Raw genomic sequence first — 14870 nt, forward strand, 5'->3', positions numbered from 1 at the left:
TGTTACAAGAGTCCACACACCAGAGTGGGTTTTCTTCTTTGCTTTTTCTTTTCTTTGGAACCACTACCAAAGGATGCAATATATCCAACATCAAGAAGCTAGAAGAGAAACATCTATTTAAAACAGAAAGTGTGGGGGAGGTGTGGGGGTGTCAGTGGAACCCTCCTTTATCATTGCTAAAAATTCTCCTTCTTAAGAGGTTGGTACGTGGGAGCTAGAATATTTTGCTATCGTGTTTTGGCTCTGGTTTAGAGTTGTTTCCTAGAGAGCAAGCAATGGTGTCAAAAATAAACTGTTGCTGTTAACTATCTCATTCCAGGAATAGAATACAGTAAGAGTTGTCAGCATCTATTTTTTCATCTCTCATAAATTACCGTCTAGTAAAGAGATTCTGCTTTTACTTTAACTACGTGCATGATGCTGGTACTGAAATGGAACACGAGTGTTGCAAGAGGAATGACCGCATGCCGTGTGCGCTTTCTCTCTGTCTCAATGAAAAGGATGTTTTGAAGGGTGTGCCTAAGTAAGGGTTATTTCTACTCTTGAGTTCTGTGATATCTTCTTGATAAATGGTTACAAAATGAAAACAGAGGACACAATTCTGGCTTGAGATATTCTGGTGTTTACATTGAGAATCATGGAAGAATGAGTGGGAGACTGAGCAAAATGGGCTGAAGTGTGCAGGTAGGGGTTTACTATCTCCTGCATTCCTATGCTTGTCTCAGTTTGATAGCTTTTGTTATGTCTCATTTACCATGCTGTTATGTCATGAGCACTTTACCACTGACTGAAAGTGAGCGTGATTATTGAGAGCAGCTTCCTCTCTCCTGCAGAGAGGCAAGCTGGCTCTGTGTGCTCTGGGCTGACCAGTGGTTTGTGACCACGGTTCATGTGGCCTGAAATCTGAGCTAGCAAACACTGCTGAGTGCCACAGCGTTTTTAGCTCAGCTCCGGCACAGCGTGTCCTCCAGCTGTTTCACAGCATGGAGAGCATGCTTGCATTTGCCTGCAGAAGGCATCCTGCAAGGCTGCAGAAACTGGCAATAGTGCATGTTCAGTAATTTCAGATGAATTACTGTGATGTCTTAAAAATCAATGTAACCTTGTGTAAGTTCATGTATTTTAGCATGAGCTACTTCAGCAGAGAATGGGGTTAAGGATGAAGCACTGCTGAAGCTTGGCAGATCAGTGCAGGTGATCCTTCTGTATAAGGCAACAGATGGTACTCAGTCTCCTGAGAATAGAGGTGTTCTTCCTAGGGTCACGGAACAATGGCACGCTCAGAGAAAAGGGCAGAAATATGGATTTGTTTGCATGTAGATCAGTGGCAAATTTTGTAGATAACATAAATGCAGGGCTGGGGAGAGGCTACCTTGTTTTGGAGGGGAATGAAAAGCTGGAAGGATCTACCATTCTGTGCAAATCTGACAATTGTCACAAATTCAGTTAACACAAAACCAACAGCTTCTCCTAGTGTAACAGAAATAAAACTGGTAAGCTAATGAAATAGCAAACACTTTTCTTCAAATAGCCTTTCAGTTAGTAAAAACAGCCTCTGAAAGATGAACCTTTTAACTTTGCTTTAGTTATAATGATGAAGGTAATTCTGGGAAGAAAAGGACCAGGTTAATTATAGCCAACCACATAAAGCCAAATGTTTTTAAAGATTAAATTGAATTTTTCTCCTCTGAGAAATTCATTTTATGAAATTAGATGTTATTTTGTACATATAATAACTTAATTGGCTGATAAATGAATATTTTCCTCCTAGGATTTGATCTGTGTTATAATTCAGCTAAGAATTTGTGACACAAATAGATAAAGCTTTTTTATATAAAATACTTCTCACTGCTCTCAGTTATTTTTTCTGATTTCAAAGGAGCTGCTTCTTTTAATCTTTTATGGCAATGCCAGTGCTTTTCCCAGTAGAAGTTAACAAGGGTTACTGCCAGTAACTCATCTGCGTTGCACTGAGTTTCCTCAGCTGGCTAAATTTCAGTAAACCCTGTGGAATAGAGATGATTTCATTTACATTTTCCAAAGCTGCTTGCTGCAAAATGCTATTCTGAGCTCCTCATCCTACAGTTTTCAGTATTTTAGAATAACCCTGAAAGTGCTGCATTTACCATCATCTATTACATTTTACTATTTTGATGGGTGTGTGTGTGTACATTGAGAGAGATTGGAGCCTTGGCAAAAGCGAGACTTTTCTAGGGTCTGAAAACTGATGCCCTCATTTCCAAATTTTTAATTATAAAATGACACTTCTTAATGAGGGCTGATGGTGAAATATGAAGTCTTTCCTCTGGAACATTATGAATCATAAATAATTGGGTGCCCGCAAATCAATCACTGTCAGCATCAGAGTGTTACAGTCATTAGCATCTGTGATCCAACGATCTGAAGTCCCAGCAGGTACCAGAGTAACTATGAGATTGCTTCAAGTAAGGCTTGGTTGTGGGTAAAGTCACTACTTGCTTTGTAAGAAAAAAGACTTTGGTCCCACATCAACTAAATCTAGGAAATACTGTGGTAGAAGGTCTCTGAATTGATGCATCAGGCTTGATCTCCGTTTTTCTATTCATCTTGGCAAGTATGTTTTGGATTATTGTATTTTGTTGCCTGAATCCAAGATACTGACTAGTGCTGTATTTGTGTATGTTTGTGGTTTTACTATCCCAAGCTAAGTTCAGTTTCTTTTTAATGAAGTGCTTTTATCTGTTTCTTTGTAATTCAGAGGCCTTTGGATGAAATCTTGCCTGATACGTCATCTTAATTTTCCTGGTGACTAATTGCAGTCATGAAGAAAAGCAAACCATGATCTCTTGATCACCTGCCTTTTAAAAATGATGTAGGATTGAAAAAATCTTCTGGGATTCATCTCCAAACTCTAAGTTGATCAGAACGGGCTGCTGTTGTACATACAGCCAGAACTTCAGTTTTGGAGGAGGGAGCAAAATAACAAAAGAGGTGTAAACAGAAAAGGAAAGAATGAAAATGTGTTTCTTTGCAGCTCGTTGGGAGTTGAAAATAGATGTAAAATCCTCTTTTTCCTAAGAAGTGCTGGCTATATTTTGTCCTAAGGATTTGAGATCCATTTTGAACAGATCCTTGGCCTGCTTTATTAAATGCAATCTGATAAGCAGATTATTGGCTTTCCAAGCTTGTTCTCATAAGTGTTTTTCTTAATTTATATAATCAGTAATGCGTTTTACTGTACTGCATTATGTATTTTTTTGCATATGGTTTTCATTTGTCTTTTAATATGTAGCTGCTCATCTGAGTATTTTGTTGGCTCCCTCACTGAGTTCAGATGAATTGGAGAGGCACGTGTATTTTCATGGTTATGTTAGCTTGCCCTTACCATAGCCTGTGTGAGTAGATATTCATAGCTCTACCTTGAATTAGTATTTTTTCATGTTACATAGTAAGAATAGGAATTACTACTTTCCGCAATTACTGCTGTAGTTTGTAGAAGTAGGTGTCATACTGCCTCTCTTCCAGCTGTAACTAATTTTAATAGACCATGTATTTTGTTAGCAGTTCTACTATTTAACTTTCTGCAAGTTTTCTAGTGCATAATATCATCTAGCTACTGGTAACTAGTGGTCATTTAAGTCAAGTGTGATTGATGCAATCTTTGATGCTGTTCTGTTTTGCTAGTAGTGAATGTGAGAAAGTGGCAAAGTACAGATTGCCATTTTTCTTCATTTCCATTTAATCTGTTGTGCAGTGTATCTAAAACATACATTTTAAGAGTCACTGATGTTAAATACAATTGTCTCATTTTGTTTTGGTTGGGGCTAATCAAGGCCAGGTTGGATGGGATTTGGAGCAACCTGGTCTGGTGGGAGGTGTCCCTGCCCATGGCAGGGGGGTTGGAATTAGTTGATCTTTAAGGTCCCTTCCAACCCAAACCATTCTGTGATTCTATGAAATGAAGCCGCTGGTCCCAGAGAAGGCAGCTTGTGGTCATGTAATTAGTGACTGCACCGTATATGCAACAGGTCAAGAATAAGTTTCACTGAACGCGCGCGCGCGTGTGTATGCGTGTGTGTGTATATACATATATATATATATAAAATTATTTAGAGTAGTTGTCCCTGAAGTTTTTAAAGAAGTAAAAATCAGGTTAGGGGAGAAACACCAAAGCTAGTTGCGTTTTTGGTGTTGCTTTGGTTAACACTAACCTCAGAAATTTTTAGAGCTACTGTGTGAACTTCTGCCCTTGAGTTAATGAGAAACTTGTACTGGTGGTAGGTTATCAGTTTCAGCGAGGACCAGGATTGGAGGGGTGATGTATACCTTGCTTTCACAGATACCAATAATTGAAGAGGAATGGTGGGGGACAGAAATCTTATTTCATCACAGGCAGTGGAGAGGAGCGTGTGGTGGCTGACAGTTTTTGCCTTTTCTGTTCTGCCTGTTCTGCCCTCAGTTTGGTTCTTCCTTCACTCTTTCTTGTAGCCTGTCTTCTTCCTGCCCTATGTTTTCATTCACGTTTCCTTCCATTCTCCCTATATAGGCAAGTCTATATGGCCCTTTAGGAAGGACTATGCAGTGTTCCCTTATTGTAGAGCTTATTGCATAAATATAATTTGATCTGGCATAGGCAGAGCACTGGGTTATGTGCAGGTGTGCAGTGTTCGCACTTTTTCGTCCTTGATCTGATTTGTGCATGAAGTTTCATCAGCTTGATTACTTCTTAGGCTGAATAGTGTTTGAAATTTGTAGGGAGTTTAAAATTGCTGTAGTTTAAAATTCAGTAGTGTTGCAATGGCTACATGGATAGACAGCCTTTCTAAAGTTATTCAAATTATTTGGGTAGAAGAAAGAACTATTGTTTCAGCAGTCATTGTAGCAGAATTACAAGGAGAGTAACTGCATTTATGTAAATGGCTGTACAAATCCAATAATACCATAGATCACTTGTTCTTATATGTGATGCAGTCAGCTTGCATTTTAAGTATTCCTTATGTGTTCAGCTTTATATAAATAGCAGCTGCTATTTCAAAGCAGTGCAGTTTATAGGCGAGTGAAGTTAAAACATGCTGCCTTTGGAGGCAGAAAGTGCCCTGGCTTGGTAGTTTTCATTGCTGTGGAGCACAGTACAGTAGTTTTGAGAAGAGACTGCAGAAAACACTAGTTTCCGTAGAAACATCAGCAAGCCTTGATTTGTAGACAATACTGTACTGTCAGCACACTGCTGGTTCAGCAGCATCTCTACACGTTTGGCAAATATTGAAAGGCCACATTTTGTGAAATTGGTTTAGCCTTTAAAAATTATTAACTTCCTTGTGTTAAAGGATGTGCAGCGATGCAAGATTTTATCTTGACAATATCACGCTTTTGTCTTCTACTGGCAAGGGCATATTTGTGGATTTTTTATTTTCTATTTTTAGCTCCTCAAAGGATAGTATAATGCTTTGTAATCACTTTCGTACTGATGAGGTATGGGAAAGCATTTAACTTCAATGGCCTTGTGAAGCTGGATTGATTATATGGGATCTGTGGCAAACACTATTTTGTTAGCTGGGGAAATAAAAGAAGCTTTTCATATCAAGTTATTTGAAAGTATGTGTTTCTATTTAGCTTTAGTCATTATATACATTGTGAAATCTGGGCAGAGAATACATGCTTTCTGGACTATCCAGATAATCTGCAAATAAGGCTGTGCAAAATGCAGAATAAATGTTGACAGCCATTCTTTCTATTGTCATCTTCTTGGTAATTAGCTTCCTTCCTTTTTTTTGTTAGCATATCATAGTTATTTACATTAACAAAAAAAATGAATAGGCTTTGTTACTAGCTAATTGCAGCCAAGGATGTATGACTTGCATATGGTAATTTTGTGTATAAACTCAAAGGATTCTGGATTCCTCATCTGGCTCACCTATAGATTCTACAGGAAATGGATGCTGTACGTGTTCTTCAGCTGAGGAAATGAGCTCTCTACTTGGCTTTGTACAACTCTCTCCTAACTTGACTAAATTATTGCTAATCAGTTCATCAGGAAAAGTCTGTATTTAGGCATGGAATCCAAATGCAAGAGTGGTGTTTTTTTGTTTGCTTCTGAAGGCAAACAAGCAATATCTAGATAACTTTTTACCACCATATCATACAATTCTGTATTTTCGAGATGATGATCAATGAGAATTAAACATGTCTGTTAGAAGTCTTAATTCTGTTTAATAATTACTCTCATATATTCAGTTATGAAAAAAGTGACATATAAATTAATTCTTTTATCTCCCTTTTGCTCTGTTCTAGGCTTAAAAGAAGCATAAACGATTGGATTACCACTCTGACATTTTGGAGCACAAGTGATGTTGAAACAATTCGAATGTATTGGAGCATGGCTATTTCTTAAGATGCAGAAGTTAAAGGAAGTCACTGCTTTCCAAAACCTACTGAATATCTGCATTTTCTAGACGCTCTGCATTCAACTGTGTCCTTAAATGTCCGTGGTTAAGATCTCATGCAACCATTTTATATTTTGGAGACTATTCTCCAAAAGAGAACTGTGCGTTTAAAAAGCAGAAATGACTGTATTTTCTTTTGGAACTTACTAAAGTTGAACATACTAAAAGATCATGACCAGCTTGAAGCGGTCCCAGACCGAAAGGGCTGTTGCCACTGGAGTGTCAGTCGGAACAGATGGCACCTCAAAAGTCCACTCGGATGACTTCTACATGAGGCGCTTTAGGTCGCAGAACGGCAGCTTAGGATCTGCAGTCATGGCTCCAGTTGGACCTCCTCGCAATGAAAGTTCCCATCATATTACCTCTACTCCTGGAGTCCCTAAAATGGGGGTCAGGGCAAGGATTGCCGATTGGCCCCCAAGGAAGGAGAACATCAAGGAAGCGAGCAGATCTAGTCAAGATATTGAAACAGCAAGTTGTCTTGACAGCATGTCTTCTAAAAGCAGTCCTGGAAGTCAGGGAAGCTCTGTTAACCTGAATGCTAGTGATTCTGTCATGTTAAAGAGCATCCAGAACACACTTAAAAGCAAGACCAGACAATCTGAGAATCTAGACTCCAGGTTTCTTACACCTGATGGCTATCCCAGTTCCCCAAGGAAAGCTCTTCGCAGAATAAGGCAGCGCAGCAACAGTGACATTACCATAAGTGAGCTTGATGTAGATAGTTTTGATGAATGTATTTCACCCACTTTTAAATCCGGACCATCTCTGCACAGGGAGTATGGCAGCACATCTTCAATAGATAAGCAGGGAACTTCAGGGGAAAGTTTTTTTGACTTACTAAAGGGCTATAAAGATGAAAAGTCTGATCAGAGAAGCCCAGGCACAACTAAGCTCAGTGAACTTCTGATTGCCAGTGGAAGCAAGGGTTCGGGTTTCTCTCTAGATGTGATAGATGGCCCTATTACTCAAAGGGAGAACCTGAGACTCTTTAAGGAAAGAGAGAAACCACTCAAGAGACGCTCAAAATCAGAGACAGGAGATTCATCCATTTTTCGTAAGCTGCGTAATGCCAAAGGTGAAGGGGAGCTTGGGAAGTCTTCAGATCTTGAAGATAACAGGTCAGAAGATAGTGTCAAGCCTTGGACTTGTCCGAAGTGCTTTGCTCATTATGATGTACAGAGTATTTTATTTGATTTAAATGAAGCAGCAATCAACAGGCATAATGTTATTAAAAGAAGGAACACAACAACAGGAGCATCTGCTGCTGCTGTAGCATCGCTTGTCTCTGGACCCTTGTCCCATTCTGCGAGTTTCAATTCTCCAATGGGCAGCACTGAAGACCTGAACTCAAAAGGAAGTCTCAATATGGACCAGGGGGATGATAAAAGCAATGAACTTGTGATGAGCTGTCCTTATTTTCGTAATGAGATTGGTGGGGAAGGGGAGAGGAAGATCAGCCTTTCCAAATCTAATTCAGGTTCCTTCAGTGGATGTGAAAGTGCCTCGTTTGAGTCAACTCTGAGTTCTCATTGCACGAATGCTGGAGTAGCAGTTCTAGAAGTTCCCAAGGAGAATCTGATTTTACATCTAGACAGAGTGAAAAGATACATTGTTGAACACGTAGACCTTGGTGCATATTATTATCGAAAATTCTTCTATCAGAAAGGTAAGTAAATTATGGCTCTCCTTGTGTTGTGTTAATGATGAGGTTTAAACTGATGTTAACGACAACGTTGTGTTAACCAACATATAAAGTTCAGCTGATGTGTAAGAGTAATACTTGCATAAAGGATATTTTTTAATCATCAGTGCTTAAATATGGTGTGTTTTATCAATTTGCTCCTTTAATCTGTACATGCTGTGTCTAATTGAATTTATGTACCTGAAAATACAGAATACAATTCTCTGGTCACATCATTCTATTGACACCAGGGAATATCATTTCCTTTGGACATATGCAGGAAAGTTTTTGCTCTATAGAAATGAGCAAAACCCAAACATGATCTAGATACACCCCTCGCCAAATGGTTCTGGCACTGTGAGTTGCAGATCTCGCCATCTGTTTGTTTTGCTCCTGAAAAAGATCAAAAACAATTGCAGAGCAAATTCCCATGAATTTGAAAAAAAAAAAAAAAAAATTTAAAAATGTTCTGCTTTGTTGCCTCGTTAATTGTGTCTTCTGATGGACAGAGCTGGTTCAGTGAGTGATGTGACAAATGCCTGTCCCTCAGGTACCAGTGTCCAGGATTGGGTTTCATCTGCTTAGTGAAAGCAGCTCAGCAGAGCTTGTTTCCTGCAGATTAAAGCAACAGGGATGCCTAGTTAAAATAGGTAGATGGTCAGCCCAGAGAAACTTCAGCTCATTAACTGTGGATTACAGCTAATAATCTCATCTCCCCTTTTTCCCTTGCCTCAGAGTATGATCATCTCCTGTCTCTTCTTTCCAGCATCGTCCTTTGGCTGAGTAGCTCTTGTCACGTCCCGTAGTCTCTTCCTACTGCAGTGTTTTAGTGTTTAGAGCCTTTGCTGAATGCTTTTTTGGTGCTGCTTCACGTTCTTTGGAGAGAAAACATTTAGGAAAAATGCTGATTAGTTATAAGCCAGATGCACAACATAGGATGAGTTATGTTTGGAGGGGAGAGCCTGAGATTAGAGAGATTTGCCTGTGATTACCATCCCACCTGCCCCCACCCAGAACAACTTGATTCCTTGTCACCCTGGTGAGTTCTGGCGTCAGCAACTAAAGGTGCCTTTGCATGTTCCAGCTGACCTGACTTAACAGCCTTTCAGCACTGAGAGGGAGAAAGAAGGCTTAATTTCCTCCCCCTTGTACCAGTTCTCTCCTTTTCTGCCAACCCAGTAAGGAAGATCAGTTTACTAACCAAGCAGAAGTCTTGCCATAAAGTTGTTTATGTATTGCTTGATTATTTTTCTCCAGTTCTAGTGAGTCAAATCAGCTTTCTTTGCAATCAGAAGTCAGCACCAGGTAAGCAGTGAGAGCAAGCAGTGTAACAGGAGGGAGGTGCGAGTGGGGTTACAGCCTTTAGGCAGCAGCAGTGTGTTAGTTGGGCTTATCCCAGGGGGAAACCACACCCTAACGCTAGTACCATGGCAGTCACCATTATATCTCCATTTCTTTCTAGTAGTAATTAAGATTAATTAGATAAACTCAACATAATCTAATCCTAAGGCTATTTGTGAGGGGTAACCAGATACGATACTGTCAGTGTGTGTATGGGGTGGGACCGGGGGAAGAGGAGGAACTGTGATTTTTGTCAAGCCATAAAACTGTCTTTTAAATGAATTTTAAATTCACTGTGCTTATGTTTGTTCCATAGAGCATGAGCCAGGGGAATTTCTCTTACCAGAGATTTCGTTAAGATAGCTTCTGAAAAAAGGCATCCTTCAGAAGCCTTATTAGATAGACCAAATCCCCACAGTTCTAAAAATACCAAAAACATTTTGTTGATCACCCACTATATGATCTTTCCCCAAACAAACCTTAAAATCATCTCAGAGACAGGTTTGTGATAAAAATTCAAGCAGCGTATAAGGAAAAATATCGAGGAAGTCAGTTTAACTGACAGTTTTCTATAACATGAAGGATGTAATGATGCAGAAACTTCTTTATTTGAAGCAAGGTCGTATCTTTATTATGAATATTGCTGACATGAAAAAAGATGGTTTTGGTAGCATCTGCTAGTCAGGTCAATAGGTCTGGGTAATTTGATAGAAATGTATGAAGCAAAAAAATCTGATTCAGCTGTGATAACGTAAAGATCTCAAACTGGAAGCTTACACAGAGCTGGAGAAGTCTTGAAGTAATCCTAGAGTTTGTTTAAAAATAGAAGTGATGATTCAGAGAATTTTCTTTTAACTTGTTTTCATTCCAACTTAAAATAATAAAGCCTGTCATTTGAGACCACATCAACAAACCAGTTGAAAACATTAATGATGCCAGTCAGCGTGATTTCATGAAAAGTAGGTCATGAAAGTGCTTTTATGGGTATGGTCCATTTCAGTTTCTCCCAGGTAATTTAGTGAGATGTTCATGGTGATTTGACTGGAGTCTTTAATTACATGGGCATAATAGGTTATTCTTTACAGTATTGTTACATGGATGTTAGATGCATCTTGTATTTTACAGTGTGCAGAGGAGGGAGCAGGGGTTGGGAGGTGTTGTGAGCAGGAGTATTGCTAACATGGTCCAAACTATTTAAGGTATCTTAATCTAGGTAGTATAAAATATTTGCATGTGGCATTTATGGATGATTTTTATATAACTTCTTTGATGAATGCTGAAGGCTAAACACTTTATGTAAAGGAAATACTAAAAGGAAAAAAGTCTGACCCTTTACAGAGCAGTGGAAAAGTTATTACTAAAATAATGATGTGGTATGGTGTCCAGACCATGAAGTGTGGTCTAATACTGGTGGAAACAGCTTAGTGGAGATTAGAAATATGGTACAGATAATGGGGATAACAACTTTGTAATGGTAGTCCTCCAGGTTGGCTTCAGCTCCTCTACGTTATATCTAAGCTAGTTATCCAGACTGCCCGTATACCCAGTGGAGAGAAAGTAGAGTCGTCCTAGCTCAACACAAAACTTCATCTAGTCTTGTGTTCTGGCAAAGGCTGGTAACAGATGTTGAAGGAGGAGTGATAGGATTAAGGCAAAGGCAAGTGATACCTCCCAGATGTACTTTCCCAGACCCCAGCAATTTTCAGCTAATGGGCGTCTTCAGCTGGTGCTAATACCACTTGTATCTAGCAGTTCTGGGGCTCACCTTCCAGGTAGTTACCAATTCAGCCTGTTGCCTATTACCCCATATAAACTTCCCATACTTAAAATATTCCTACAGGAGGGGAAGCATGCTTTTTTATTATATCTATGACTTGAAATCAAAGACTTCTTTTATCAATAATAAAACCATAGGGATGGACAAACTTGTTTCCATCAACTCCTCTGTATTGTGGTTGGAAAATACAGTGTGTAGCTCTGGAGGAGCAATCTTTTCCCTCAAAATCAAGTGTATTTACTTAGATTTCCTCTGCAACTAACTTAAAAATATCTGCCAGAAAATGTTCATTTTCACATAGGGCCTTTGACTGGAAGCATCTTTTGAATTACATAATAAATATTTAACTTCTTAAAGTATGTATAATCTGTTTCAATGGCAAGGTGCAAACAATGAAATATTTCATTTTGACTTAGAGTTTATAGAATAATTTATGCCTATTGCTAGCTGCCTCCTGAGCATCTTTAATTAATTTTTCAACAGTAGTTTAAATGACATATTTTTGGGCTTGAAGTATTGCTTTCAGTGTGAAGTTTGTTTGGGGTGGAAGAAAAACCCGTCTTCTGTGCTATGCATGTTTGGCATAAAATTCTTGAATTAGATTGAGAAACAGTCCTATTTTTTAACAATAAAACTCCAAATTTGTTATCTTTAGTTTGTAAATTAAGTTTTGTGCACATAAATCTTGCTGCTAGCTTTCTTGTTAGAGGAAAGAAAATGGTTGGAGCTTGAAATGCAGGCTAGGCTAGTTAGGAAAAAAAAGTATGCAGTTGTTGGTGCAGAAAACTCCAGTGTCATTTTTGGACTCGTTCTAGTAGGTATTACCAACTTACCTTTGTTTCCATAACATTTTCTGTTTTGTAAGTAAAGGTACATGTATGCAGTACAATGTTTTTAATTCACCAAGCAAGCAGTTTAGGGTGGAGACAACCAAGGTGGCTCAAGTTTTGGAAGCTGCATATGGTATGCTGCTAGATAGGAACTTGATCTTAGATAGATCCTTAGTGATTGCACTTCTTATGCATTTGTTCTCTCTGCCATAAACTATACATTGAGTTTTAAATATCTTGGAGAAAAACAGGGTGTACTATACTTGATAGAAGAAGAAGAAAAACGAAGGTGCTAATAAGATGTTTTGGATTTTTAAACATCAGATTTATGTGGCATCTACTGTTGGAGAACTGTAAATATTTCCTTAGGCTTATGTAGATCCTTTAATTTATTCATGATTTCTTCATTTACCACTAATTCAGTCACCCAAAGCTTCTGCCAATATTTACAGGATATTGTACAAGATATAAAAAACAAAACAAAACAAAAAACTCAATATTTTTTGAATGTTAATTACCTCTGTGCAGAGTATTGACTTTTGAGGAGTTCAGTAGAAATTACAATCCTGCAGCATGTCTCTTTGTTCTGTGTCACACAGGCACTGAAACCTTTAAATGGAAAACACTGACTAAAGGCAGGGTAGTAAAATGTCAGGTACTGGGGAGTAGTACAGGGGCCCTAGGGGCTTAGGGGTGAACAGCTGTGTGAAGACAAGTTTTAGGGCATATGTAGCTTTGCAAGGAAAAAGCACCTACTTGAAAAGCATGGAATATGTTGGAGGAAAGTAAACCAGGAATCAGCAAGTTTGTTTTGTTTAAAAAAAAGAAAAAAAAAAAAAAAAAGAACAGAAAAGTGGAGCTCAAATTTTGAACACTGCAAGTGATTATGCATTGCAAAAATGACAGCCATTCACTTGGGAAGGGTGTATTTTGATAGCTATTTTTAGTATTTTTGCAGATGCATTTCTTGATAGTGACATTCAAATATTTTGCACTTTATCCCTGCAGAATAACTCATATCAGAATGCTGTTAAAGTACTAATTCATTTTGGTTGTTTTATGAATAGCACGGAATCTGTCTGTGATGGTACAGGTGGTACAGTTATATTTCCATTCTTGTTATCATTCCACTGAATTTCACATTTCTTCTTTCAAGTGCTGAAATTTCAGATAGCTCTAACTTTCCATTTTTGTGCATGTATAAATTCATTCATATATGCAAACCTGCAGCATATGGAAAGGGATGATATAGGACTTTTTTCTTGTAAGATGGCTTTACTTCAGTTTTTTAGCACTGTTAAATTTGCAGGTATTGTATGTTTAAATTCAGTTGTCACTTGAGATATGTGCAACTTTGTTACGTTGCTGAATTCATGGTGGTGTACCTCTGTCATCAGACAAGATAGCTTATAATACTCAGAAAGCTCAATAGTAGAGCCTTTAACACAAATGTCTTAAATTGTTGAACTTTAATTTTTGCAAATGTACATTTCTAACATGTTTTGACATAAAATTTGGCTTTATTCCTGTGGTTAAGCAAATACAATAATGTACCTCAAATAATACACTACTTGGTTAGCAAGCAGTTTCTCCAGGCCTATATCTTCCTCTCTGCACACTCCCCCCAGTTTTTCCACCTTTTAGCATTGAGTAACTTGTGAGACTGTTCTGATACAAAAATAAATAATTAACATCCTTTGTTTGGTACAATTGCCTGCTGTTTACATTTTTAACGGGGGGTGGTGAATTTTTCTCTTCAGTGCGTTTGGCTTCCTGGTTTTTATATTTTAAGGAATGTGAATGAAATGGATTTTACTTTAAAAGCCAGTGTGAGAGGTGTATCCTATTTTAGTCCTGCTTGTGGAAGTACAATGTTGAATTTCAACTTTCTTGAATACACGGAGCTCTTCAGAGAACTGAACAATGAGAATGAAATCTTAGTATGACTGAAGTCATTGATTCTAATGCAATTGGCAGTTTATTTCCAGTATAACAACTAAGCATGAAAATACAGTTGAAATGTGAGAAGTAAGATGGAGTTTTATCTGTTTTGTTTGTTTTTTAATATGCAAGAACACTGGAACTATTTTGGAGCAGATGAGAACCTTGGTCCAGTAGCTGTGAGCATAAGAAGAGAAAAACCAGAGGAAATAAAAGAAAATGGGCCACAGTACAACTACCGGATCATATTCAGAACCAGTGAGGTAAGCAGTTTGTGACTGATAGTAAGAGAAACAGGTAGGGAGCAGGCTAAATTGAGTGGGGGGCAGTGGGGGTTGGAGTTCTTTGGCTTTTCAACATGGATAGATTTGTTTCCTCTGTATATGCAATCCAGCAATCTCCTAACAAAGGTATACCATGTGTTTACATTACGGAGAATACAAGTGAGTATATCAATGAGTAATTCCAGAACCAGTAATACAAAAGGCAACTGTGAAGATCGTTTTGGTTAAAGCTAGAGAAATTTACAGGAGCTATATTAGCTAGAAGCAAGCAAAGAAGGAGAAAATTACTTCCTCCAATTTCATATGTGGAAGTGGTTAGACTTCGAAATGCTCCACAAGAAATAGTACTCCTAATTTTCCCAAGTATTAGTTTTCTGTGAAACATAAATCTGTAAAGAATTTTGAATCATTGGAAAAATTCTGATTACTTTCAGCTATCAGGATGAGTGACACTTTGCATGTCAGTGTCCATTTCACACAACATGAATTACTTGGTGTCTTTAGACTCCATTGAGAATTGGAGAAAAGTACATTTTGCTCCAGCACTGTTGCTAATCAATCTTGTCTCTGTGCATAATTCAACATATAAGC

The 14870-nt window shown here is 38.2% G+C and overlaps 1 protein-coding gene across 3 annotated transcripts in view; it reads left to right on the forward strand.

The window, feature by feature from the left end:
- The window catches only part of SIPA1L1 (signal induced proliferation associated 1 like 1), a 203113-nt gene that overhangs the window by 126547 nt on the left and 61696 nt on the right, over window positions 1–14870 (forward strand). For all 3 annotated transcript variants that reach the window (XM_084288174.1, XM_084288176.1, XM_084288175.1), the window contains 2 exons: window positions 6271–8091; window positions 14128–14258. In XM_084288174.1, the coding sequence (XP_084144300.1) occupies window positions 6594–8091; window positions 14128–14258 (1629 nt within the window). In that variant the 5' untranslated portion in view covers window positions 6271–6593. The remainder of the gene's footprint in view (window positions 1–6270; window positions 8092–14127; window positions 14259–14870) is intronic.

This window comes from Netta rufina (genome assembly GCF_964035555.1).
Source record: "Netta rufina genome assembly, chromosome: 5".
NCBI classification, from domain to species: Eukaryota; Metazoa; Chordata; class Aves; order Anseriformes; family Anatidae; genus Netta; species Netta rufina.